This window comes from Diospyros lotus, chromosome 15 (genome assembly GCF_014633365.1).
Source record: "Diospyros lotus cultivar Yz01 chromosome 15, ASM1463336v1, whole genome shotgun sequence".
NCBI classification, from domain to species: domain Eukaryota; kingdom Viridiplantae; phylum Streptophyta; class Magnoliopsida; order Ericales; family Ebenaceae; genus Diospyros; species Diospyros lotus.
Genome location: NC_068352.1, coordinates 22,365,738 through 22,392,794, shown reverse-complemented (window position 1 = coordinate 22,392,794; position 27,057 = coordinate 22,365,738). Strand labels below are relative to the sequence as shown.

The window sequence follows — 27,057 nt, the reverse complement described above, 5'->3', positions numbered from 1 at the left end:
ACCAACTGTACATAAATTGAGAAGCCAGCAAATCTTCAACATCTCCACCTCTTTGATCCTCTCTTGATCAATTTCTCTTTCTCCTCTACGAGCGGATACAGAGGAGGAGGAGAAGGAAAACAAACCCAGAAGCCGGAGTTTGCTTGATTGATTGGTCCAAAGCATCAATGCCGGCGCGGAAACGTCACTCCTCGTCAGAGGCTCTCGTTCACGGCGAGGACTCTCCTTCGCAGCACCACCGTCGCAAGCAATCGCGAGGCCGATGGGGAGCGGACGAAGAAGAATATGGAGAAGAGGAAGACGACAGAGAAGAAGAGGCAGAAGATTGCGAAGAAGAAGAGGGTGGGTAACGTATACGCGCGTTATAAGGATATATAGATAAATTTGGTTGATATTTGATGATCGATTGTGGGTTTGATTGGTTCTTCCCAGATTCCGATGGAAGCCGTTCGTCCGACGATCCTGCGAAGCTTCCCGAGTACTCTCTTTATCTTTGTTCTTGTTCTTTGTATGTTGCATGCGCTTGGATGTGAACTGTGACTCCATTTTTCACTTGCTACGTCTAGATTTTACTTTTCTTTCGGTCGTTTTTGAGAATTCACATGAATGTATAGAGTGTTTTTGATGATTTGACGTTTGGTAGAATTTTGGTATGTTTGAATGGATAAAGATGATTTCTTTAATGTTTTGATGGTCGGGCTTTGCTTGATCTTATGCACAAGAGGTTTGATGCCAATTTTGATTCATCTTTGCTATGTGATTGGCCATTTCTCATTTATCTTGATATACTTTCAGATTCTCATTATTGGGGTGTTTTTATAAGATTGGAAGTGGTGTAAAATTGTAATTTTCTGGCTTAATGTTATTCTAATTGTGCATAAATTACTTTCTCACAAGTCATGATACTCCCTATTTTCTGAAGGTTGGGAAAGTGTCATCTTTGTACCCAACCTTAACCTTGCTTTGCAAGGAGACTGTTTTTACAATTTGAACCCGTGACCTACTTACAAAGAAACAACCTTATTGTTGCTATTAAGGTTTGCCCTTTCATGTTTGTTGGTAGTTGAACAAAATTTTATGCCCTTGTAACCAACTTGCTTGAAATGTTGCCATCCGATGCGCAGGCTTCAAGAATTATTCTGGTTTGGATTGTGACATTTTTGGGCCTTTTATTCATCCTGGTCTGTCTGCTTTTCAGCATCAGTTAAACTCATTCATGTTTGTGCTTGTGACTTGTTCTTAGGGAATTGTCTCTGCTTTATCAAGACTTTATTAGAAGTCTTACTTCAATATAAGTAAAATGTATTTAACTAAAAGGAATGAATCATGGAAAATCTCAAAAGACAACTTTTTCTTGAAATTATAATTCATCCAAAAACTGCAAATAATAAGAGAGACCAAAAGAGGAGTTGGCCCCTATCCACATGGCAACTGAGAATAATTTCTCTCAACCCTTGAAAGCTCTACCTATCCTCTCCTTCCACACATTCAAGAACACAGACAAGGACCTATGAACCTAGCCTATCCCTACCCCAGGATGACTAGAAAAATTCCAAAATAGAAAGCATCATGTAGTGTATGCATTATCCCCCATGTTTCAAATGCACTGGGCAGTGAAACATGAGATGATCTACAGAGTCCAACTACACTTCCAACAAAAACAACAACCAGTGGCTATCTGTCGCCTTGCTCTTAGATTAGAAGTAACAATCAACTAAACCTAGCTTTAGTTTTGCATGTGCTGTAAACACTCTGTGATGCGGTCACTATTCCTGTTTGAAGACCCGACCCAAGGCTAACGACTTGGCCCAAGGCCGACCCGACCTAAACTGGGCAGTCTAGAATGGCCCAAACAGTAGCGAAACAGTCCATGGGGGAGGAGGGGGGCGAATTCTATAGGGCCGAAACTTCATAAGTTTTTAGAATTTTAATACTTCATATGTTTTAGAATGTTAATTCTATTTCATGTTTGTTAGGGTTTTACTTCTATTAGGATTCTAGTTTGATTTTATTTACAAGTATTAGATTGATTAGTTGAACACTATATATATATATATATGCTTAGAAACTAGGGTTTGTAATCAACTTTTTATCAATTCAATTACAACAACCTATTCGGGTTTCTTTCCAGCAAAACAAGTTCAGTTTTGCGCCTCTTTGAAAGCTAAGCTTCAGTTATTGAAGCTTGTTTTCAAGGGTTTCTTTCGTGTGTTTCTTTACACATTCATTATCCGCTGCATCAGGTGGTATCAGAGCGGTTAATCAACCAATCAGATGGCTAATCTTGAAGGTAACGATAGCAACCAGCCTCGTGACGGTGATCAGGGGTTGTCCGGGGTTTGGAGAGCAATTGAAGAACAACGGGAAGTAACTCGTACCATCCAACAGCAATTAGAGCAAATCAGTAACCAATTAGGCGCCCTACTATGAGTTGATGATGACAGGAACCAGAATATTAATATGAATCAAGCTGGAGCGGGAAAACCAGCCAATAATCATGTCCCTATTAATCCTAGAAGACCAATGATGGAAGATAACGATGAAGAGGATGATCTTGTTCAAGTAATAGTTAACCTTGGTGGTAGAGGGGTTAGAAGGAATGTGCAGCAGAACAACCATTAGGGCAACGATGTGTATAAACTAAAGGTTGATATTCCTACTTTTAGTGGAGATCTTGATATTGATGGGTTCTTGGATTGGATCACTGAAGTTGACCGTTTTTTCAAATACATGGAGATCATAGAAGAAAGATAAGTCAAGCTAGTGGCCTATCGATTGAAAGGAGGCACATCTGTTTAGTGGGAACGATTGAGAGAGACTCGATTGAGGGAAGGCCAACATCTAGTTCAAATATGGAGATGAATGAAGCAGCTATTAAGAGCTAGGTTTTTACCCCCTGATTATGAACAATACATGTTTGAAGCCTATCAAAGATGTGCACAGGGAATAAGGAGTGTGAATGAATATACCTCTGAGTTTTTGAGATTGGTGGAGAGGAACCAATTGCCAAAAAGTGATAATCAACAAGTAGCTCATTATTGGAATGGGTTGAAGCCTACTATTCCTGATAAAATTGGGGTTCAGATGGTTCTAAGTGTGCAAGTAAGGAACTTAGCTTTAAAGGCTGAGTTAATATTGAGTGAGAGAGCCCGTAATGACAACTATCGTTAGTATAATGGGAATGAAAATAAACAAGCAGCTTTTGATAGAGGCAAGTTGGTTCAGAGAGCGTAACTCTCCAATCTACCTCATATAGTCAACCCTAATAAGGCTACAACAGGGGGAAACATTTGAGGTACTACTTATAATCTTCCAAAATCCCTTAATCCTTATGCAAAGCCTATTCTTTTAAAGTGTTTTAAGTGCAATGAGATTGGGCATCGATCTAGTGATTGCCTAAGAAGGAAAACAGTTAACATTGTAGAAAGGGAAGAGGAAGATGTGGCTGATGGAGGAAGTCTATTGTGGGCCTGATGGGGAGGATGACGAAGGAGAGTATGACCATGAAACGTATACATGTGTAATAAGGAAACTAATGCTATTTCAAAAGAATGAAGATACTACTTAGCGGCATAAGCTTTTTCGCACAAGGTGTACGGTGAAAGGAAAGATCTTTGAGCTAATTATTGATAGTTGAAGCAAGGAGAACATTATAGGAAGAGAGGTGGTGGAAAAGTTGCAACTAACCCCTGAAAAGCATCCAAACCCTTACACGATCAGATGGATCAAAGAAAGTTAGCAGCATACGTGTGGATGAATGCTGTAGTGTGCCTTTCTCTATTGGTAAGTACTCTGACGAAATTTATTGTGATATTGTTGATATGGATGCTTGCCATATTTTATTTTGGAGACCTTGGCAATTTGATGTGGATGCTAAGCACTTGGGTAGGAAGAACACATATCAGCTTGAGAAAGAGGGTGTGCATTATACCTTGTTACCTATGGTGGAAAAGAACCAAACCAAAGCTTCTAAAGTGGAGGGGAGGAATTTTCTTACCATTACACATAAACACTCTGAGTTTGTGAGGGAGTGTAATGATACTCGAGAGATTCACCTGTTGGCTGTAAAGGGGGAGAGTGTGAGTGAGCCACTGAAAGTGAATTAAATTCCAGTGGAGGTGCAGGGATTGTTGGAGGAATTTCATGATGTGGTTCCTGAGGAGTTGCCTAATGAGCTACCTCTTATGAGGGATATTCAACACCACATTGATTTGGTTTATGGTGCTAGTTTGTCTAATCTACTGCATTACATGATGAGTCATAGGGAGAATGAGATTTTGTAGGAGCAAGTAGAGGAATCGTTGAGAAAAAGGCACATTCAGGCTAGTATGAGTCCATGTGCAATGCCGACATTATTGACACCAAAGAAAGATGGGAGTTGGAGGATGTGTGTTGCAGCTAGTGACTTAGCTAAGTAAGTTCAAGTGGTTCAGGAAGATGTCAAGCAAAAGTTGCATAAAGCTTGTTACAAATATTCTAATTTGAGGACCCCTGTGGGATTTAGTAAAGACATCTGCTAATTGGTCATTTGAATGGAGAAAATTTATGGTAATACAATCAGATAAAATCTTCTCTTGAATGAAGTGACAATCTATCTCGATATGTTTGGTCCTCTCATGAAAGATTGGATTGGAGGCAATATGTAACGCAACTTGATTATCGCAAATTAACCTCATCTATGATATATCTCCAAACTTGAGTTCCTGAAGCAATGGTTTTAACTAGATAAATTCACATCTTGTCAAGGCTATAGCATGATATTCTAGTTCTGCACTCGACCTTGCAACAACATCTTGCTTTTTACTTTTTCAAGGTACCAGGTTCGCTCGAACCAAGACACAGTATCCTGAAGTGGATCGTAGAAACTTGCCCAATCAGCGTTAGAATATTCGACTACCTAAGTATAACCCCTGTCCTTTAATAATAGTCCTTTACTTGGAGCTCTTTTGATATACCTGAGAATTCGGACAACTGCATCCCAGTGGCTATCACAAGGAGATTGTGAAAACTAACTGACAACACTGACTGAGAAAGAAATGTCAAGCCAAGTGATTGTGAGATAATTAAGTTTTCCCACCAGCCTGCAGTATCTCCTAGGATCTGCAAGAGGCTCCTCCTATCCTGGTAAAAGCTTTACATTAGGATCCATAGGAGAATATATAGGTTTACAATCAAGCATAGTCAAGACCATAAACCTGGGTGTACCCCTTGGCAACCAAATGGGCCTTAAGCCTCTATCAATCTGCTTGTCAAGACCAACCTTGACAGTATAGATCCACTGACATCCAACAAGAGATTTCTCGGGGGGTAAGGGAACCAAATCCCAGGTACCATTGGAATGCAAAGCAATCATCTTGTCTACCATTGCTTGTTGCCACCCTGGATCAAAAAGTGCCTCGCTAATAGTCTTGGGAACATAAATAGAGGATAGGGAAGAAAGAAAAACACTGAAAGGGGAAGACAAACGGTGATAACTAAGAAAATTATAAATGGGATGAGGATTGCGAATAGGATAGGTACCTTTTCGAATGGCAATGGGAAATTGATCCTCAGAAGGTAGGACCGTAGCAGGTGGAGATGTCGGAGTAGGATGTGAGGCAGCAGGAGTCGTTAGGGCAATAGGAGAAGCTGGAGTATGCACAGTGACATCATTAATACCATCATGAGACTAAGTCGGAGAACGCCAATGATAAGCCTATAATGGGATAAAAGAGGGAACAAAGATAATAGGAATATGAGGACTAGATGGAATAGGGATGGCCTCGGATATGGGATGACACTCAGAAGGGGTTGAAGAGTAGAAAGGGGATGATTCAAAAAATGTAACATTAGCAGAAAGAAAATAGCATCGAGTATTAGGAGAGTAACACTTATTTAGGAGAGTAACACTTATAGCCCTTTCGAAGTCGGGAGTAACCAAGAAAAATGCATTTGATGGACTGAGTAGACAATTTATCCCAACCAAGAGACATGTTAGACAAAGCACGTGCAACCGAAGACATGGGAAGAAAGAACATATAATGGTTGATCAGAAAACAAGAGAGAGTGAGGAATGTTGGGTTGAAGAACAAAGGAAGGCATCCTATTAATGAGATAGCAAGCAGTGAGGACAACATCACCCCAAAAATGAAGGGGAACATGATGGTGTAAAAGAAGGGTGCGAGCAGTTTCAATCAAATGTCTATTTTTACGTTCAACAACCTCATTTTGCTGTGGTGTATAGGTACAAGATGACTTATGTGAGATCCCCTGAGATGACATAAATGTAGTAAAGGGGGGAGAGAAATATTCAGGGGCATTGTCGTTGCGCAATACTTGAACAGATGTATGAAATTGCGTTTTGACTTCAACATAAAAAGATTCAAAAATTGAAAATAACTCAGTACGATTTTTCATTAAATATAATCACGTGCATTGAGAATAATTGTCGATAAACGTGACAAAATATTGAAAACCTAAAATAGACACGACACAACTAGGACCCCAAACATCAATATTGTGAGAAAATAATTAGGAGAGAAAAAACCTAAGAGACTAGCCTCTCTTAGCTTGTTATTTGTAATTAGCATAATGGACTTTAAACCTATGGGCTTAATCTAATTACAAATACATATATAATAATTATAATATATACTAATAATTCTAACACTCCCTCTCAAGCTAGAGCACAAATATCATATGCACCAAGCTTGTTACAAATATATTCTACTCGAGCACCCTTTAGAGACTTGGTGAAGACATCTGCAAGTTGATCATTGGAGTTAACAAACTCTGTAACAATAACACCTTTAACCAGTTTTTCTCTAACAAAGTGACAATCGATTTCAATATGCTTAGTCTGCTCATAGAACATTGGATTGGAAGCAATGCGCAAGGCAGCCTGATTATCACAAATAAACTTCATAGGAGACACTTCACAAAACTTGAGTTCCTGAAGGAGTTGTTTAAGCCAGATGAGCTCACAAGTTGCATTAGCCATAGCTCTATACTCTGCCTTTGCACTAGATCTAGCTACTACATTTTGTTTCTTACTTTTCCAAGAAACTAGATTTCCTCCCACAAGAACACAATACCCAGAAGTTGACCGACGATCAGAAGGAGATCCTACCCAATCTGCATCTGCATAACAACAAATATCTGTGTGACCCTTATCCTCATAGAGTAAACCTTTACCTGGTGCTCTTTTGATATATCTCAAAATTCGAATAACAACATCCCAGTGAGAATCACATGGTGAACTAAGGAATTGGCTAACTACACTCACAACAAAAGCAATGTCAGGACAAGTGACTGTGAGATAGTTCAACTTGCCTATCAGTCTCCTATATCTTCCAGGATTTGAATAAAGCTCCCCCTGTCCCGGCAAGAGTTGGACATTCGGATCCATTGGGGTGTCAACTAGTTTGCAATTTACCATACCAGTTTCTTCTAAGATGTCCAGTGCATACTTCCTCTGAGAAATTGAGATACCATCTCCTGATGGAGCAACTTCAATACCCAAGAAATACCAAAGTTGGCCAAAGTCTTTGGTCTGAAAATGCTAATGTAGATGTTTCTTTAGCTTCTGTATTCCAACCTGATCACTCCCTGTGATAACAATATCATCTACATAAACCACAAGATAGATACATAAGGAAGAATAATGGCGATAGAAAACCGAATGATCAGCCTCATTTTGAGTGAGACCCCTTGAACCACAGTGCTGAACCAGCCAAACCACGCCCGTTGAGATTGTTTCAGACCATAGAGAGACTTTCTGAGTTTGCAGACTACATTGGACTCTCCCTGAGCAACAAAACCAGGTGATTGCTCCATATATACCTCTTCTTGCAAATCACCATGAAGAAAGGCATTTTTAATATTAAGTTGATTGAGTGGCCAATGACGCGTAGCAGCCAGAGAGAGAAAGAGGCGAACAAAGGCCATTTTCACAACAAGAGAGAAAGTATCGCTGTAATCCAGCCCATAGATCTGTGTAAAGCCTTTGGCAACCAAGCGGGCCTTAAAACGTTCCACCTAGCCATCAGGACCCACTTTGGGTGCGAATACCCAACGACAACCAACAAGAGTCTTTCCTGGTGGCAAAGACACCAAATCCCAAGTACCATTTGAATGTAAGGTGTCAATCTCATCGAACATAGCCTGGTGCCAATCAGGATGGGACAGAGCTTCACCTGTGGTTGTAGGAATAGAAACAGAGGAAAGAATCGAAACAAAGGCACTATAAGAAGGAGACAAACAGTCATAGCATAAAAAGTTATAAATAGGATGGGGATTACGAGTAGACCATGTACCTTTGCAAAGAGCAATAGGGAGATTGTCAGGCTCAGGATCCGGGGCAGGAGAGACAACAGACGGAGAGAGCGAGTCAGGAGAGTCTTGGGCTGAAGGAATGCTGGCACCGGTAGCGGGATGAGGACGATGGTGATAGGTAAGAAGTGGAGGAGTCGTGGTAGGTGGACTGGAAAATGGTAGGGTGGGCACCATAGAGGAGACAGATGGATCCAAGGAGGACAACGGAAGAAAAAAAAAAAGGAATAGGCAAAACCTAGTGAAGACGCTGTGAATCAGGCTGAGCAATTGAAAAAAAGGACTGATGTTCAAAGAATGTGACATCAGCAGACAAAAAATAGCGATTCAGCTTAGGAGAGTAACACTTATAGCCTTTTTGCAACCGAGAATAGCCAAGGAAGATACACTTGAGAGATTTTGCAACAAGCTTATCTTGTCCAGGTGAAAAAGAATGCACAAAACAGATACATCCAAAAACACGAAGAGGAACAGAATAAAGTGGCTGAGTAGGGAACAAAAGGGAATGAGGAATTTGCTCCTGTAACGCTGAGGATGGCATGCGATTGATGAGATAACATGTAGTTAGAGCAGCATCGCCTCAAAATTTGGTGGGAAGATTGGCATGTAAAAAGAGCGTCAATGCAGTCTCAATAAAATGGTGATTCTTACGCTTAGCAACACCATTTTGTTGAGGTGTGTAAGGACAAGAGGATTGATGCAAGATGCCATTAGAAGTCATAAAGGTAGTAAATGGAGAAGAAAAATACTCAGGGGCATTATCACTACGTAAAGCACGTATAGAAACTCCAAACTGTGTTTTTATTTTAGCAGTAAATGTCTGAAAAATAGAAAACAACTCGGACCGACTCTTCATAAGAAACAACCAAGTGCAATGAGAAAAGTCATCAATAAAAGTAATGAAATATGAAAAACCAAGAGTAGAATAGACGCGGTTGGGCCCCCATACATCAAAGTGCACAAGGAAAAATGGAGCCTCAACCCTATTATTGACTCGACGAGAAAAAGAATGACGAGCATGTTTACCACGCTGACACGACTCACAATTAAATATGGACAATAATGACAAACTAGGAACTAATTTCTTCAATTTGGAGAGGTTGGGATGACCTAGATGATAATGGAGAAGATCTGGGGAAGCGGCACTAGTGCAAGCTATTGGTGAACTAGGCACAACAAGATGATAGTGACCCTGTGATTCACGCTCGACGCTAATTGTCCGCCCCGTACCCTGGTCCTGAACACAAATAGAGGTAGGAGTAAAGAGAACAGAATAGTTAAGGGTTTTGGTGAGTTGGCTAACTGAAATCAAATTAAAAGGACTATAAGGAACATATAAAACAGAATTTAATGAGAAAGAAGAGGTGGGTGTGATTTGGCCGATCCCTTTAACTGTAGTTTTGGTACCATCATCCAGGATAACAGTAGGTAAAGTATTAGAATAGGTAAGTGAGGAGAAAAAAAGCTCATTACCACACATATGGTCAGTGACGTTAGAATCTATAATCCAAGAACTAACAGATGAGCCTTGAGCAACACAAGCAACGGGATTACCAGGATGAGACGGCTGGGTGGCCTAGAACTTCAGGAAGGCATCATACTCAGCTGCAGACATAGGTACCAATTGCGAACCTAGTGGAGATTGAGTAAGACTAGGATCACTCTGAAATACATGAGCTGCACTAGTAGATGATGTAGATGGAGCAGCTGGCCGACCATGTTTCTTCCAGCATTTGTCCTCAAGATGACCTAGTTTCTTACAAAGGTACACTGTGGACGTGAGCGATTATTATTGCGTTCTCTATTTCCTCTAACGGTGGAAGCCTGAGATAAAAGAGTTGAAGATTCGGCTGGAGAAACAACATGAGAAGAAGAAGACATACTATGTGCACCTGTCATATTCAACAACCTTTTGAAAGAGTCCTTCATGGTAGGGTTAGCGGAGTTGGTCAAGATTTGATGTCTGATGGCATTAAACTCTGGTTTCAAATTGGAGAGAGCAATAACCATAAAAAACTTCTCTTCTTGAGCAATTTGTTCGGTGTGGGTTGTAGTAAGAGGAAGAAAAGCATCAAATTCTTGCATGAGAGCCCGAATCTGCCCTAGATAAGATTCCATGGACGACTCCTGCTTGAGATTCTTGATATTAGAGACCATAGTGTACAAACGTTTGATGTCGTTTGTATAACACTCTTTAGCTTCCTTCCACACATCAACACAAGTTTCAAAGAGGCGAAAGAGCTGCATGATGGATGGATCAATAGACTGCCATAGGAGGCTACCTAACTGGGCATCAACTTATTCCCATCTCGCTTGATTAGCTTCTGGCACACTTTCAGCCTTCGTGGTAAGATGATCCGCTTAACCTTGCCCTTTAAACCACATTTTGACAGAGGCTGCCCATGAGAGATAGTTGGCAGACCCTATCAACTTGATAGTGGTAATATTGGCTGTCCCAAGATTGGAGATAGTAAAAGATTGAGACACAGTAAGGGCAACGGCAGAAACCGAAGCAGGAGTAGCATTGGCAGAAACCGCGTCATTGAAGTCAGACATGACGAGGACTTTGACACCAGAAATAGCTTTAGGGGTTAGAGGTGGTCAGATCTAGAGAATCCGGCGAAAGAAAACTGGCGGACGCGTTGTCAAGCGGCGGCGCGTGGCTGGTTCAGCGGCGGCGATTCTTCTACGATCGGCCAATTTGGAGGCGGCGAACTCAAGGGTGGTGGCGTTGTGGTGAGGTGGTGTCCAGACAGTGGGGTTTTGGTCTGGGTAGTGACGGTTAGGGTTTAAAAGTAGCTGGAAAATGATACACAGTGACGGTTAGGGTTTTTTATCTCACCAGTGGCTCTGATACCATGTGAGAAAATAATTAGGAGAGAAAAAACCTAAGAGACTACCCTCTCTTATCTTGTTATTTATAATTAGCATAATGGGTCTTAAATCTATGAGCTTAATCTAATTACAAACACACATATAATAATTATAATATATACTAATAATTCTAAAAAATATGAACTAAAGCAAATGGGGACACAGCCCGATTGTTGACACGCTTTGGAAAAGAAGTTCTATTTCCCAAGCTAACAAGACTCACAATAGAAAGACGACAACGTAGACAAACTGAGAAATCTTTGAAACTTGGCCGAACTAGGATGCCCCAAATGGTTGTGGAGAAGAGGAGACTTACTCATCGAGCAAGCAACAAGAGATTTAGGAGGGTTGAGGTGATAGAGACCCTGCGACTCACATCCGACGCCAAGCATCTGTCCTGTATCACGATCCTAGATAGTAACAGAATTGTCATTGAAGGTGATAGAACAATTTAAGGCATTTGTAAGTTTACTAAAAGATATAAGATTAAAAGGATAATGAGGAAGATAAATGACAAAATCTAAAGGAAGAGAAGGTAAGGGTTTACCAGTGCCAATGGCTTTAGCAATTGCTTTGGAACCATTGGCTAAAGTTACAGAAGGTAAAGAAACATAACTAGTAAAATGAGAGAAAAGATGGGGATTACCAGATATATGGTTAACCTGAGTCTAGGAGCCACAATCCTAAAGAGGATGACCGAGCGAGACAGACAGTGGAGTCACCAGAGTGGGTGATAGAGGCAACTGAGGATTGCTGGGATGTCGCATACCTTAGATACTTGTCATAGTCAGCCCCAGTGAGAAGTAAAGAGTTTGATAGATGTCCATCAGAAGATTTAGACCGAGATCCATCAACTGAAGCAACATTAGCACGAGGAGGGCGACCATGCAACTTATAACTCTGTTCCTTAGTATGCTGATTCTTAAGAGATTCCAATCTGTTAGGGATGTGATTAGATTCCTTTTTGTGTATATATTATATGTACAGCTCTCTGATTTAGTGAAGAAATTAACTTTCTCCACACTATCTATAAAGGTTTGTACCTCACATCCTATGTAAAGAACAAGAGTTTGGCCTTGCTATCCACTTGCATGCTTGTGAACTACATATTATTGGAGATGAAGGAGCATGAACTATTTGTGCCAACAAGTTGGTCTCTCATTGGGTGCTTTTCCTAGAATAGCCATGCTGCCCTGGCTGACATACATATACTAGAATGGAGGTCCTTTCTCTGAATTTGTATGGGCTCATTTTCAATTTTGACCAAGGGATGAGTGGGTGACCAAGTAAGAAATTATTAGATCAATAATGATATTATATTAGTTTTAATTTTTCATGCTGCCATTTTTTTTTTCTTATTTATGTCTTACAATTATCAGGTATAAAGGTTATGTTATTTGCAAATGACATTCTTTTGGTAGATGAGACTAAAAAAGGCATGAATGCTAAGTGGAGCATTCATTGATAGGTTGCCAAATTGAAGAGGTAAACCTACTATCTTTTTGGTTGTGGATAGATTATCAAAATACACCTATTTATTGCAATTTTCCTGGCAATATCCCTGATATGGTGTACCTGAAGCTGCAAGCCTGCAACCATATACTCTCAGTCTCTATGCACAAGGGTCTCAAACTGTTTACTAAAATATTATGGTCCATTTAGGGTGTTAGCAATGATTGGATGTGTTGCTTATAAATTAGAGTTTGCCTGTAGGAGCTAAAGTCCATCCCATATTTCATGTATTGCTACTTAAGAATCAAATTGGAGCAAAAGTTACAGTGCAACCTTACCTACCTACTGTATATTGGATGGACAGGTAAGGAAAAGGAAGAATGGGATTTTAATCTGTTGGCATTGGATGCCCCCATCAAAAGTAACGTGGAAGGGGTTGGATCATTAAAAAGAAGTTTCTGGACCTTGCTCTTGGAGACAAGCAAAATTTATTAGGGAGGGAATGTGAAATGCTTGCTGCAAGATGGAAGTTGAGAAGCATGTTTGTTGATAAGTGGAGCTTGAGTTGAAGGTTAGCTGCCAATAAATTAACTTTAAATAATAATCTGGGATATTTCCTGGAATTTGGGTTATTCTTAGGAAACAGGAGAAAATTTGTTATTTGAATAAAATTTGGGTTATTCCAATTTTTGGTTTCTGATCTTCATAAAGAACTTGTTTTTTCCTTCTCCTTTCCTTTTTAACCTCTTTTTTCTCATAAGCATGTCCACTCCCATATGAAATGCCTAACTTACATGGGTATCTTGTTTGCTCCTTTCCTGCAAGAATTTTTGTCTCATATAAAGTAACTACTATAAAAGTAGCACGTTTGCCCTTATTTCCAAAAGATTAGATGCTGAATGATTGTGTTTGATTAAATAAAACCTTATTAATGAATGGGTTTGATTGTTAACTATGTGTCATTTTGCAGATGGGTGGATGTGTCACTTCCAGCCATTCGTACCAATGTACAGTGCCCAATATGTCTAGGTATAGTATTATGCTCTGCTTCTGTTAAAATCCTTTTGCCAGGTACAAAGTTCTGCATTTTTCTGAATTTTTGCTTATAGAGAGGTATTTGCCTGGGTACCATTGTTGGCCTCTTTCTTTCTTTTCTGTTCTTTGAATATTTTGATAGGATGTCAGAACTGAAATTGGGTTTCTACATTGTAATGTGAAAATCATATTCTTTTTGTAAAGTATAATTTGTTAAGTTGTACATATTGGAGACTTGGAAACTTGAAAGAACAAAGGGAACGTGTTGTACTTGCCAATGGGGTAAAGCTCAAAATTTTACTTAGTAGAAAAAAGAAAAAAAGGTTGCTTGTAGACTAGTGTTGTTTCTTCAACTAATGCTCCAGTTTTTTGAAGTAAAATGTTTCCGATAAAATATTTTGTCATTTTTGGCTTTGAGACCAAAACAAAAATTCTTACTATTTTGACAAAATCAGATATATACACATAAAATATTGTTAAATCTTATAGTTTTTGGCTATTTTATATAAATTATTTTTTACATAAAATATTTTATATAAGATGATTTTTATTTTTGCAAAATAAATTTTTAAGAAAAAAATATTTTAAAAATATGTAAAATACATCGCTTCCACATATGTATTTTACATATAAATGCAAGACTTGTATTTTTATGCATTTTTTCATTTTCTTTTTGAAAATTACTAAAGTGCAACCCAAACATTCTAAAACAAGATAAAAAATAATTTTTGGCATAAGCATTTTCATATGAAAATTAATTTTCAATTTAGGACATTTTACGTTGAAACAAATGGACCCTAAAACTTAGAAACATGCCCTAAAATAAATATTTAATTGATATTTGCAGGATAACAACGTACAAATTAGACTGCTACTTCATGTTAGGTCTGATCTGGTTTCCTTTGGAATGAAACTAATGATGAACTCAAAGGTAGAGGTGAATATGCATTTATGCTTCTAGCTGTGAATTAAAAAGAAAAGAAAGTTGCTTGCATGGCAATTTGTTTTGCAGCTGAGAGTCTATGGCTGAAAGATCGGACTGCAAAATGTGTGTTTAATTTATTTTTCTTTTCTTTTTGGTTCATACTTCAAGTTGTATGTAGCAATCAGACCATTGGTCTCATGCAAACCTTATTCTCAAGGGTTGGGGGAGGGTGGGGTTGTTAATTTTGCTTGAGCTCATGATTGGTCTCAGGGTAACGGAAGCCCGAATCTTTGTTTCAGAGGATCTAATACCCGGCAATTTTTTGTGATATATGCATGGGGATGCTGTATATCACTAAAGTAGGGGTTGCATACAACAGTCACCATATAGTGGCCTCACAATCCTTCTCTGCTTCCTTCAGTGTGGAGGAAGCATGGACTAAGTGGTCACAATAAAGGTTGCTAAATGTTAAAAATTTCAAATAAAGTTCATTTTCTTTTCTTGAGGTGTCATTGTGTTCCCCATTTTTTGCTTAACTGATCTAATCACTTAAATTGAACTGCTGGGCCCTTGGCTTCCTGGTTGATCTGGCTGGTGTGGTCTGATTTTCATAGCAATGGCTGAAACAACTCTGCAGTTTAATATGAGATCTATATTTCTGCTATTAATGATATACATTACTTGCATTTAACTAATTCTTATAACCAGCATTGAGTTATCCCCAATGTAAATGACCAATCTACAATGGGGGTTCTAGTGACCAATCTACCAATCTTCATGTTCTAAAGGAAACTATATGTCTACTTATATTGTTTCTTTCTACTTTTTTCCTCCCCTTTTTTGGGTTTCCAGTGCTGCAGTATTCATGGATTCTTACTTTTGTTGCCTAAGGGGTATTATGAGTATGTAAGAGAGGTACATCTATTTTGGTTCAGTTTTAGTATAACTTGTAAAGAGGTTATGTTTAATTTGCGTCTTTTGTGTGATTTAGTATCCATGTCTTTTGACTGAATGCATGTTTTAAACCATTGAATTTCTGGGAAACAAGCAGAATTTTTGCGTGTTCTCATGACTTGAAAATTTACGTGTCGCTAAGCACAAATCACTACTGAAGTTCCAAGTGAAAAGATCATCCTTTTACTTCACAGAAAATTAGTATATTTGCTGGAACTTTCTTGATTTCAACAGCTTAGATTGGCTTTTCCTGATGCTGGAAAATACAAGAAAAAGAACAAGAATATTAATTTTCTTTCTTATGGCTTTGCCAGCAGTGGTTTCTAAACTGAGATGATGCCCAATTGTCCAGGTAATTATAGAGCTTGAAGTTCAAAAGGTACTGATCATTTATTCGCCTATCCTTTGGAGTTTCAGATACTGGGGCTAATTTTGATGAATTAATAGCTAAAATATCTGGTGTTTACACATCCAACATATAGTTAAAGGTAGAAGAAAGAAAATCCACAGTAAAACCTGTTAGATTGAAAGATGGCCAGAATATGAGTTATTTTGCAAATGACTAACAAAAATGTGCCAAAATTATTGGATCCTTATTATGATTATTATTTCAACATACCATTGATGTTGGCCTGAGAAACATAGATATGGATATGGACACAAGATGCTACAATTGGGAAAAGAATGAGGGTAGAGATACAACAAAAGAAAGTTATTTATTTTTCACTAGATATTGAAAAAGGACCAATAATGCAACATGCAGGTAGGATTCAGTACATAAGTATGCACAAGGGTTCATTGCTTTGCTTGTTCAGATGATAAATTGGTTTCTCATCTTTTCAAAAATATTATTAATTATCTCTCATATCATTTCCAAAGTGTTATATGCCAGTTTTTTGTTCACCATGAAATGAGGCCACCAAGGATTATGGTGTTAGTTTAATCATCTGTGGAAATTATCCGTGTTTCTCTTGTCCTTGGTGCATTTGGAAATTTAATCTTAAGTTGAATGGATACTTTTTCTTGTTTTTATATCTGATGGTGCTTGTGCCTTGTCAGAGCTTCCTGATGGTAATTGAGATCCATATCTTGAGTGTGCTTTTCAATATTTTACATATTTACTCAGTTGCCACAATCATGATCTGCACAAACATGCCATTTAGCACTAAGACATGGTTGTATGCCTGATGTTTGAGGAGATATCTCCTATTTCTCATGGCGAAACAATCATGCACTTCTTTCTAGTCTTAGTCTTTTTTGGTTCTTCTCTGAGCTCAGAGAGTTCTGCTGCTAATTTTGTATTTATCCTACATGTTTGTTGGTTTTCTTTCAATTGAATTGGCTGAAGGAAACTGGGATTCATCTCACTCCTTGAGTTTCTATGTGCGACATTCATGCTGTGTTATCGTCTTGGTAGATGTAAATATTATATTTCCTTTTCAGGGATTATTAAGAAAACAAGAGCTGTCATGGGGTGCTTGCACCGCTTCTGCAGGGAGTGCATTGACAAGTCAATGCGCCTGGGGTATGTAAATAGCCCACTATTACATATTGAATGTGTTGGTTCGTGCCACTAGGGTACAAGATTAATTGCTCAGGTTGACAATTTTTCTTTTATGATAGGAACAATGAGTGTCCTGCATGCCGCACACATTGTGCTAGTCGACGTTCTTTGAGAGATGACTCCAGATATGATACCATTATTGCAGCTGTATATGCTAATATCACAGAGTATGAGGAAGAGGTAGAAGTAGAAATTTATCCTTGATTTGGCCTGAGTATGTTTCACTTTCCATGTTGTGTAACAGCTACTTCGTTTGCTGAATATCTGGTTCCAGGAACTGGCTTTCCATGAAGAGGAGAAGACTCGCAATAGGCAGGTAAGATTTGAGAATAATGGCTTTATGTTTCCTTATCTTCTCCATGTCTCACTGTCTAGATTTTACAGGTTGATTAGTACTTCTAGGGAAGTCATGGCCATGCCTTTTAAACTGGCGATGGTTCCTGATAATAAGTACAAACCCTACCATAGAGGTGACCTTGGATTGTCACACCACATGCTACCCGTGTTGACCCTTTGATTTGTCACCTTGATTCATATTCAGGAAGGCATTTAACTAGGGCTTCTTCATCATGCAAAGAGGAGATGCACTGCTCTTCCTGTCTCCAGGGCACATCTGAATGTCTCTGTACACGAGTCCCATTTGAGGAACGAAGAGCTAAAAATTTCAACATTTCTGGCCATGGATAGTTTCTTCCTCTCCCCCTCTTGTGATCCTTTCTTAATATAACTTCGGTTGTCACCATCAGTCTGTTCAACAGGCATCTGTAGTTAGATTACGTGATCCGTCTGTTCAATATTACTCATTCATTGTTATGGGGTTTCTGTTGACATCCTAGATGCATCAGCTTTCTCCTTTTAATTGGTTTAGGCAAGAAATTGCCTTGTTTCCTTTCTGAATCTGAATTCCTTATCAGTTTATTGGCTTTCACATTTTACATATTTATTTGGCTCCTAGTGTATATATATATATATTGCTGCTTCAATATTTAATTGGACAGATTCAAGCATCTATAGCCCAAATTTCTCGACAACAATCTGAAGCACTGCTGGTGAGGCGCAACAAATCTAAAGATACACCTGCTTCTACAACAAGATTATCGCGCAACTGTCGTGCTTATTCCAGAAGAATGAGAAACACACGGGGAATAGAACCCGAAGGATATGAAGATAATGAGGATGAAAATAATCACAATGGGAGCAAAAATTCATCTTCAACTGATGAGCAGGCAACAGAAACTATACAGAGGAGGTGCAAGAGAAGGGCAGGAGCTCAGCCTTCCCAGCCTTCTCCGTCAGCTGCAAATTCAGATGGTGGAGGGATTGAAAATGATTTAGGAGCAAGCAGGGAATGCAAAGGTGCTTCTTCTGGGCCAGTGCGGCAACCAGAAATGCTTGCTTGGGGCAAAGGTGGTGCCCGGAGCAAGAGTGTTCGGAATACCCGCATAATTAAACTGACTAAATATCTTGAGAACTTACAGGAGAATGATGACAAGGTATGGTTGAATTGTTTGATCAGATGTTTAATCAGAGTTCAAGTTACCCATGCATCCAGAAAGTATGAGGTTTTGGTGCCATAAGATTATCTATTAGTGATTGTGTTTAACCAACACTTGCTGCCTACGTGGTTTCTTATGTGGCTAACACTAGTATAATTTGATGTTCTTATTTGCAGTTAGATGTCCGTCTTATGCTTACTTCTTTAGAAAAGGACAGAATACCAAGTTTGCAGCAGATATACCTCTGTTGCCCACCACATTTTTCAGTTGCATCCCTCAAAGAAGTGAGAATTCTTCCCAATCTTTCCCCAAGACTTAATAAAATAACAAAGACAAAAAATAGAGTTCCTAAACCATCCAGGGGGTGGGGGCAACCAAGGGCAAAAAATATAGTTTCTGTAAAATATACTATCAATGCTGGCACACACGGCTTCTGCTATTTTTCTGCAAAATATTATCTCAAATCTGGCTATTGACACACTCATCTCAATCATATTAACATGCCATCATTCAAAATATTGATCGCATATAGCCAGTGAAACCTTGAAACTAATCTTTATGTAAACTCTTTTATCTTTAACCATTCTTGTTCTTTTTGTCTAACTCTCTGCATATGTCATGCTTTTGTTATGACAGTATGTTGCCGATGAGACAAAATTCCAGATTGAAGACATTGAAATACTACTGGTGAAGAAAGATTTGAGTACCCATGTTCTGTTGTCCAGCCTTGAACTTGAACCTTCAATCTCAGGGAAATATGGAGCCGTGCTACAAAATTTGGAAGGGCAGGAAACTTTGGCAGTGCTCAGAGAAAGCTGCAATACCCATTTGGTGAGTATATTCACAAATGGGAATTGATATGTTGCCTGCGTCCCCACCCCAAACACTCCCCCCCCCCTGCTGGCAGCGTCGCCCCACCCCCCTTGCACCCTACCCCCCGTGTCGTCCCACCCCTTGCAACCCCCCCACCTGGTAGGGCTCGCGTTGGGCAACAGATCAGTCCTCATTCACAAATATGTATATCTTTGACGCCCACCACAAATGTGTGTGTCTTTGACACCCTACATTGCACCAGAACTTAAGAAGGTTATCTCCTTTTCAGTCCCAATTTACTTGTTGGCTCTAGGGTTTTTGAAGTCTTTTCTATTTGAAGATTTTAAGAACATAAAAAGGTGGTGTTCTCTTCATGTTTTAGTTTTTAGTTTTGAATTTTGAATTCATTTTTAGTTTTATACTTTGAGTGTGTTTTGAGATTTTTAAAAATGAATTCTTTTTGTCATTCTGAAAAACCGTTTCTTAAAACAAAAAACTAAAAAATGTGTTTGTTTTGAAATTTTGAAAAAATTATTTTATGATATTTTGAAAATTTGAAAAATTAACTCTTTTTAATATAACATTTTGTATTAATAATATACAAAATGTTATCCTATATTTTTAATTATAATATATATACTTCATTTTTAAAATTTTAAATAAATATATAATTTTATTTTCTAAATTTAAGAATAATTTTTTCTTTTTTCCTTCTTTTCTTTTTCCTTTTATTTTTTTCTTTTCTATTCTCTTCAGCTATGTTGTACGGAAACACCTTATAGGTGCCGTTCCGTTTCCGAAACGTTTCCTATTCTCATTTCGGACCCTATTTATGCCTATTTTTTTAAAAGAATGTCTGTTTTCACGTTTTCGTTTCCTATCGGAAACATTTCTCGTTTTCGTTTTCGTGCAACATAGCTCTCTAGCACCTGCATCTTGCTGCCGGCCGGAGATTCACAAAATTAGAGTCTACCATTAGAAAGACCAAGTCAAGGGGGTTAACATACACAAAAATGAGTCAAATTTAACGGTTGGATTTTTGTAGATCTGTTTTTTAATTTTTGGCCAAAACTCAAAAACGTAGCCAATTGTCACTAGCCACCATGGCCAGTGGTTTCATGGTTGTCGGCCGTCGTTTGGATGTTGCTTGGCTGACCAACACACAAAACCCATTGGTCTTTGTTACTCTGCCATGGCTGTTGGTTGGATGTTGCTTGGCCATCAGCATCATCAAGCCATCATCGTCGGCTTCATGTGGCCGCCGACGATGGAGGATGAAGGAGGAAGGAGAAAAGAGGAGTTGGCGGTGACAGGCGAGGTCGATGACAGCTTGAGAAGAAAGGGAAGAGAGGAGAAAGGAGAAAAGAGAGGATGGGTTCTATGTGCGAGATTGGGTTTGGGGGGGGGGGGGGGTTGTTTTTCGTGTTTTGGTGTTTTCAGCTAGTTTTGGTTGAAAACACCTTTTGGGTTTTCTTTATAATTTTTTTTCTTATACTTTTTTGAAAATAGCAAAGTAAACATATTTTCAGTGTTTTAAAAAATTAAAAACTCAAAACGAGATGAAAACAACTAAGAGAACATGGCTTAAATTTTTGGGAGCTTTGCTGCTTGTGTCTCTTTAAAAAGATCTTGTTAACCTAACCATGCGAGTAGAGCTTCCTTTTATTGTATTTCCCTTAATTTGCTATTTAATTTTTACATAAGAGATTTTTGTGTCTTTCGAAAGTTAATTTTATTTGTTTGGGAGAAGTGTCAAATAAGTTACTGTATAAAAAAGGGCCAAATAAGTAATTGTATTTACCTGTAGACCTGAGACCAAACTGGCCACTGTAATTTTGGACTTGAGATCACGTTAGCCGTTATGATAAATATCATCTCCATCAACAACGTTTTAATTCTATTAATCTTAGTTGCAAGTAAATCCACCTCAATTGCGATTGAGATTCAAATAATAGTTGCAAACACCCAAATTGAACTCCAAATCCATATTTGAATAACCCCGCACAGTCACAAAACACCCATTTTACTGGAATGAAAACGCCATTGATGTCATTAAGACAACATCTATCATAATGGCCTTGGGTTTGGCCCAAGGCAATGACTTATTTGGCCTATTTGCCCCTTTCTAACAGTACAGTGCCAATTTAGTTAGGAGTTAAAGTACAATAACTTATTTGGTACTGTGCTTATTAGTTTTTTTTTACTGTGCTTATTAGTTTATTTGGAAAGGGTTGGTTTCTCATTTGTGTTTTATAGCGCAAGAGCAAATCAATTTACTGTTCAGTTTTTATTTCAGGGGCTTTTTAAGTTAATTCTATTAGTCTATTTTGGAAGGTTGAGGAGATGTGGGTTTTTTAAGGGCCAGGATTGTTTTTAATTGGACGGTGCTATTTGGTGCAACGGGGTGGTGGGGGCCAAACCCAAATGGCATTTTGTTCTTGTGTTTTGATGTAATCAGGGAAGTTCTCAGATTTTGACTGGTTAGAGGTCTTTGATCTCAATTGCCCTAAGCTCTGTCTATGGTGGGGTTTTTGTTTCCGCATCACAAGGCCGTTGCTACTTTTACATAACATGGTTTCCTGCACTGTTTCAGACACTGGCATATCGACTGAAGGAGGGAGCTTATCGATTTGGAATTGCACCTGAAACTACTACTACTGCAGCTCAAGAGGACACAATAGACAGTTCAGGTATATCATCTTTACAAAAACCTCTTCTTTCAGGCCAGGAGGATGGATGAGCTTGGCTAGATGAGACCATTCCCAGGTAGATCTCAGGGAGGAGGGGGCTCAGATGAGACCGTTACCCCACAAAGAACGGTCAATGTAAATAGACCGCTAAAACCAATCACATCTTCTGGAAGGTTGTTGTTATATACTCTATATTTATGTCCAAATAGTTTCTCGTTAAAATACTTTCGATCTGGCTTTTTATGTTCATTTTAATTAGAGAAAAAGAACCATTTCTTGATCGCAATGAATAACAGTACCCGAGTGCACGCACTTACTTTACAAGAATGGGTTGCAATTATATATATTCAGTGTCATCAACAAAATGCTGTATTGGATGGAGGAGGGAGGGGTGGTTACAGAACTCAAGTCAGCCCTAAAAGCTAATGGAATGGGGGTTCAAGAGTTTCTTGAACAGCAGAAAACAAGCACTGCGAGAAGAACAATCACCTCATATTCGAGGCGGCGCTGGAGGAAGCTGCTGCCACTGCCGGAACATACCTGCGCCTTTCTTTCCTCCGGTTTACTTTCAGCTTTGGCGACTTTGGCTTGGTTACATCCTTGGACGACCTGGATTGACATCATATCATGTTCTTACTCATCTGCGATGATGAACATTGAATCTGAAAAGCTAAATGAAAATCAAATCAAAATTAGGTTGATTCTTCATACTTGGCTGGCAAGAATGGATGGTCGAAGCTCGGCACTGGCCTGGCATGCGGAACCAGTGTTCTCCTCAATTGCTTCAATGCCTTCTCTTCCTCCATCTGCGAGATACAAACAAAAATTAGAAATATTTCCACAATTTACATGGATCGAAAGCTAGCAATTTGAGAGGTTGGTACCATCTTTGCAGACTCTGCCTCATCCCTGTATCTCTTATACATCATCTCCTTCTCCTTGATCTGCAACAAGTTGCGGAAGAAATATCAGTCTACTACATTGGCGAGCCACCTGAAGACGCATTCATCTACAGAGTTCGGTGATATACCTTTTTATCAAATTCTGCTCTGTCCTCAGCTCGATGCTCAACGTGAAGGTTAAACTCTTGAACCTCTGTTAGCGGCTTGCGAGTTTTCTCGGGAACTGGAATCGGATCCCTGCGCAATGCGACAGCCGCATGGAAAAAGATTAATCTCTAGGTTGGCGAATGAAGAAGAAGATGTCATTTTAGGTAAAAGAGTCCGTACTCTTTGAGTATCGGTTGTGCCTTAAATATCCTCATCTGAGCCTCTTCCATCTCCATTCTCTGTCGCTCCTCCATTTCCCTCTGCATTTCCTCTTCGTGCCTCACCAGACTCTCCAATTGGAATGGCTCTGGCTTCGTGCAATTCTTGGGCTCGGGTTTTGGCGGAATCTGCAGAGAGTAGAAGAAGAAGTCGCAATTAGCGAAACCACGTTCCCCGTGAGGCGATGGCAATTTGAAACAGAGATCGGCCAACGAATTGCCATACCACGGGGTAATCAGTTGTGTAGGGATACGGATTGGCCTTCGGGATCCTCGCTCTCTCCTCTTCCAGCTGTTTCTGCACGACTTCCATCACAAACTTCCGCTCTTTCTCTGCTCCTCTTTCCTGAAATCATGAATTACATTTTTCAGAAACAGTTCTCAGCTTCAACCGAGGCAATGGATTTCGATTTCTTCCCTACCTCCGTGCGAAGATGAAACGGATTCAGCGTGGTGTTCCTAGGAATTTGCTTCTCGTGTTGAGGTTCTGAATTCAACGAGAGCTGTAAACAAAGAACGAAACAGGAACGATGAGAAACTGCGAAAACCTAACAATTGGAAACATCAGCGGGTTCTTCTTCAACAACCTTGTCGAACAGATCAAAAACAGGTGCTGGTGGAGGAATTCTTTCATCTATGGCGAAGTGAAATTCCTGAGGTACCGTCACATGCCTCTTCACGTTACAGAACAGTCCTAGATCTCCTTTGCTTTCAAATATCTGGATGTTACGAGAAACCGAACAATTAGAAACGAAGAAGAAATGGCAGCACTGATTGCTCGTTAGAAGCGCAAGCATACCCTCTTATTCAACGGCCGTGCTTTGAACTTTGGAGCTTTTTCGAGTTCTTCCCTTTCTAATTCTTCGTAACTCTTGATCTTCGGAGGACGTGCCCTAAGAGATGTTTGAAGGACAGGGGACTTGGGCGCAGTAAGATGAGGCTTCCTCGATTCATGATTCTGCCGTAGAAAATTCACACAAATTCTTACTCACTTCCAGTAAACCAGACGGAAAGAAAACCAAGGAAATCAGAACTGCAGAATGAAGATTTCTATACCTGAGAAGCAGATTCTGTCGAGGTCTCTGCATTTTTGTTAGCACGAACCATCGTCTCCAAATGAAATTCCTGAAACTCTGGTACATGTGGTGAACTTCTTGGCGGCGCCGGTAAGCTTGGTGCGTCCAGAATCTGCAATGGACAACAAGAGAAGCAATTAAACAACATTACATATATGTAGACCAGATTCCATGAAAGAGATCCATATGTTTACAGATAAGCACCTTCTTGTTCAGTGGCCGGGCCTTAAACTTTGGGATTTTAGCCATCATCTCTTCCTCGAGTTCGGCAGAGCTCTTCACCCTGACTGTACGTATCCTCTGAGCCGTTTCCAGTTCAGGCTCCTTTGGCCTTGTCAGTGTAAGTTTCGGCTTCCTGTGCGCCATCGAAGCCGCATCTTCCTGAAATTGGAACAGAAGAGAAGTTATACAGATTCTGGAAGAGAAGTGAAGAATAACCAGTGGTTTTTTTTTTTTTCCCCTCATTACATGTGAAACAGAGCCCTTCATTGGAGGAAGAGACATCTCTCGTGTGCCAGATTGGAACTTTCGCAACATTTCCGCCATTGAAACAAATGGAACTGCTGCAACATAGACCTTTACATCGAAGAAAGTTTAAATCAGTATCGCTAATTCCAGGAAACGCAAGAATATGGATGACGAAGGGATGCTTAATCAGTTAACCTTTCTGTCTTCTTTCCGGGTTTTTGCCGCTGAAGCGCATGGGTTCAAGCTGCTGCTACTAAGGCCAGGTCTTGATTTGTTGTGGTGCAAAACTTGGGGTTTCACGTTGAGAATCTAGAATTTTAGGTGATTCGTCACGAATAGAGAATTCAGATGACGTAATCCAGCAATAAGAGAAATGGAGGAAGAAACAGAGTAATAAAGCACACTCACTTGTCTGGACTTCCCTCCCTCCAGCTTTTGCTTCTTAATTGCTTGATTTTCGTGAGCAAAGCTAGGAGTTGCAACCGCAGTTTTTGGGTTTGTTCCTCTGCATGTTCCAAGCACAACCCCAATTAACAGATCTCAAGAAAAATGAAAACTTGATGGAAAACTCGACGAAATGAAATAAAGAAAGAAAAGGAGACCACATATCTCTACCTTTTCACGGCGCTGGCAAGTTTGGAGCTTTTAGCTTGCGATAACTGTGACCGATTCTGCGACCTGAGGGCCGATGGGGGGTTCTTCACCATACTAGCAATCTTTTTGGCTGTCTGGTGCTTCTTGGAATCAGTCTGTAACGAGTTGCTGCCCTTTCGCGAAACCAATGTTACTTTAGGTGTGCAGGTTCCTTGAGTGATGGATTTCTTATCCTCTTCATTAGGGGCTTCAGCGTTCTCTGTGGCAACCTCACTGTCCTTAGCTTCACAACTCTGCTTACTGTCAGGAACCTGAGAGTTTGGTAAAAATCATATTATGGCACCCGAGACGACAACCCTATTTCTGTTTCTACTATTTGAGATAAGAACTCTTACCACATTGGAAAGGCTTTCTTCTCCTCCTGTGCTCGTATTCAGGGTAACTTGCTCTTCCTCAGTTTGGGGATCTGGCCTCGTTTGATCATTGTGCGGCTCCGGCGCCGGTTCTTCCTTGACATTTGATGAAGTTGTTTCGGATGGTGCCTGCAATCAAGCCATGGCAACAGAATTCAGTCAATGAAGGCTCCAAAAGCTTACTATTATGTTTCAGAGAAGAGAAAAGTGAGAGAGATGAAGAAAGTGATAATTGCCTGATGTGCTTGCTCGGCCTCACTGAAGTCGCAAAGGCTTTCCAGCTGAACTGATCTGCCCGCCTTGATTCTTGGCATAAAAGCTGCGTAAATTAAGAGTTATATACATCGAATAACCTTGTTCTAAACCTTGAATCCTCAAAAAAAAAAAAAAAAGAAGAAAAGAAAAAAATGATCAAAATCTTGATCCCGAGGAAACATTTTACTCAGATTATGGAACGATGTCTGGTTGGATTTAAAACCCCCAAACCCAAAGAAACGCAACACTAGAAGAATTGAGAGGCGTTTTAAAATCAAGAACCAAAGCGTACTCGGAGTTCGATTTGGCGATCAAGGAATCAATTCGGGCCCATGAAATTTGATGAAATTCTAACCACCCGAAGAACACAAATTGAAGTTTCAAGAAGTCAAGAAAAACCCAACTGATTTTGCAAGAAATTCAAGAAACCCAGGGGAAATGGGGGAGAAGTAGAAGAACTGAGATCGAGGAAACGTACGGGACGGGGCGTAGCTGAGGGCGGTGTCGAACCAGAGCTCTGCTTGGCGCATGTCCTCGTCGGTCTCGCCATTGACGAAATCAAAGAATCGAGGCGCCGAGAACTCGTAGGTCTCGTCGATCAAGAAGACGTTGGAGTCGTGGAGCACCGCCATTGATTGGGATTTTAGAGAAAGAAGAATGAAATGTTAGGGCAAATTCAAGGAAGAGCGTGAGATCTTTCTTCGATCGGAGAAGATGGGGGGAGACGGAGAATTTGAGCGTTGGGAATGGAGGAGTTGCTGCTGTTGTGTCAACTATCAACGTTCCGATCTCCAACGGTCGATTTTTTGAAAATGGAGAGCTTGGTGACTATTGAAATGGGCCGCATTTCTAACGGCTCTAATGCCGGTTG

General features: G+C 39.7%; 2 protein-coding genes across 4 annotated transcripts; one reads left to right on the top strand and one right to left on the bottom strand.

The window, feature by feature from the left end:
- LOC127791896 (putative E3 ubiquitin-protein ligase RING1a) lies at positions 1–22,408 on the top strand. 2 transcript variants are annotated; one of them, XM_052322066.1, is made up of 10 exons: positions 1–342; positions 433–478; positions 13,607–13,665; positions 16,994–17,075; positions 17,174–17,294; positions 17,389–17,430; positions 18,113–18,607; positions 18,787–18,894; positions 19,247–19,441; positions 22,017–22,408. In XM_052322066.1, exons 1-10 carry the CDS (start codon positions 168–170, stop codon positions 22,161–22,163), a joined length of 1,470 nt encoding a protein of 489 aa, XP_052178026.1. In that variant the 5' UTR covers positions 1–167; the 3' UTR covers positions 22,164–22,408. The 2 variants fall into 2 exon arrangements, with proteins under 2 accessions (XP_052178026.1, XP_052178027.1); XM_052322067.1 differs by lacking the exons at positions 1–342; positions 433–478; positions 13,607–13,665 and adding an exon at positions 15,884–15,902.
- Positions 22,409–22,435: 27 nt separating this feature from the next.
- On the bottom strand, positions 22,436–26,954 carry LOC127791895 (protein TPX2). Of its 2 annotated transcripts, XM_052322064.1 has the most exons (18): positions 26,665–26,954; positions 26,168–26,250; positions 25,914–26,060; positions 25,540–25,829; positions 25,333–25,429; positions 25,120–25,233; positions 24,925–25,032; positions 24,661–24,837; positions 24,437–24,568; positions 24,180–24,338; positions 23,968–24,099; positions 23,803–23,883; positions 23,607–23,726; positions 23,343–23,509; positions 23,144–23,252; positions 22,998–23,057; positions 22,825–22,919; positions 22,439–22,722 (listed from the first exon to the last, which is right to left on the bottom strand). In XM_052322064.1, the coding sequence occupies exons 1-18, from the start codon at positions 26,816–26,818 to the stop codon at positions 22,599–22,601; spliced, it is 2,349 nt and encodes a 782-aa protein (XP_052178024.1). In that variant the 5' UTR covers positions 26,819–26,954; the 3' UTR covers positions 22,439–22,598. The 2 variants fall into 2 exon arrangements, with proteins under 2 accessions (XP_052178023.1, XP_052178024.1); XM_052322063.1 differs by having other exon boundaries at positions 22,436–22,722; positions 24,661–25,032.
- Between the last annotated feature and the right edge of the window lie 103 nt (positions 26,955–27,057).

What these genes read in the sequence shown, in the direction of transcription:
- LOC127791896 (XM_052322066.1), top strand. Translation starts at nt 168, where the DNA reads ATGCCGGCGCGGAAACGTCACTCCTCGTCAGAGGCTCTCGTTCACGGC. An exon ending in GACAAGTCAATGCGCCTGGG is followed by an intron (nt 17,076 to 17,173) that starts GTATGTAAATAG and finishes CTTTTATGATAG; the next exon opens with GAACAATGAGTGTCCTGCAT. An exon ending in AGAAGACTCGCAATAGGCAG is followed by an intron (nt 17,431 to 18,112) that starts GTAAGATTTGAG and finishes TTAATTGGACAG; the next exon opens with ATTCAAGCATCTATAGCCCA.
- LOC127791895 (XM_052322063.1), bottom strand. Translation starts at nt 26,818, where the DNA reads ATGGCGGTGCTCCACGACTCCAACGTCTTCTTGATCGACGAGACCTAC. An exon ending in AGGGAGGGAAGTCCAGACAA is followed by an intron (nt 25,234 to 25,332) that starts GTGAGTGTGCTT and finishes CTAAAATTCTAG; the next exon opens with ATTCTCAACGTGAAACCCCA. An exon ending in GAGCAGAATTTGATAAAAAG is followed by an intron (nt 23,058 to 23,143) that starts GTATATCACCGA and finishes AACTTGTTGCAG; the next exon opens with ATCAAGGAGAAGGAGATGAT.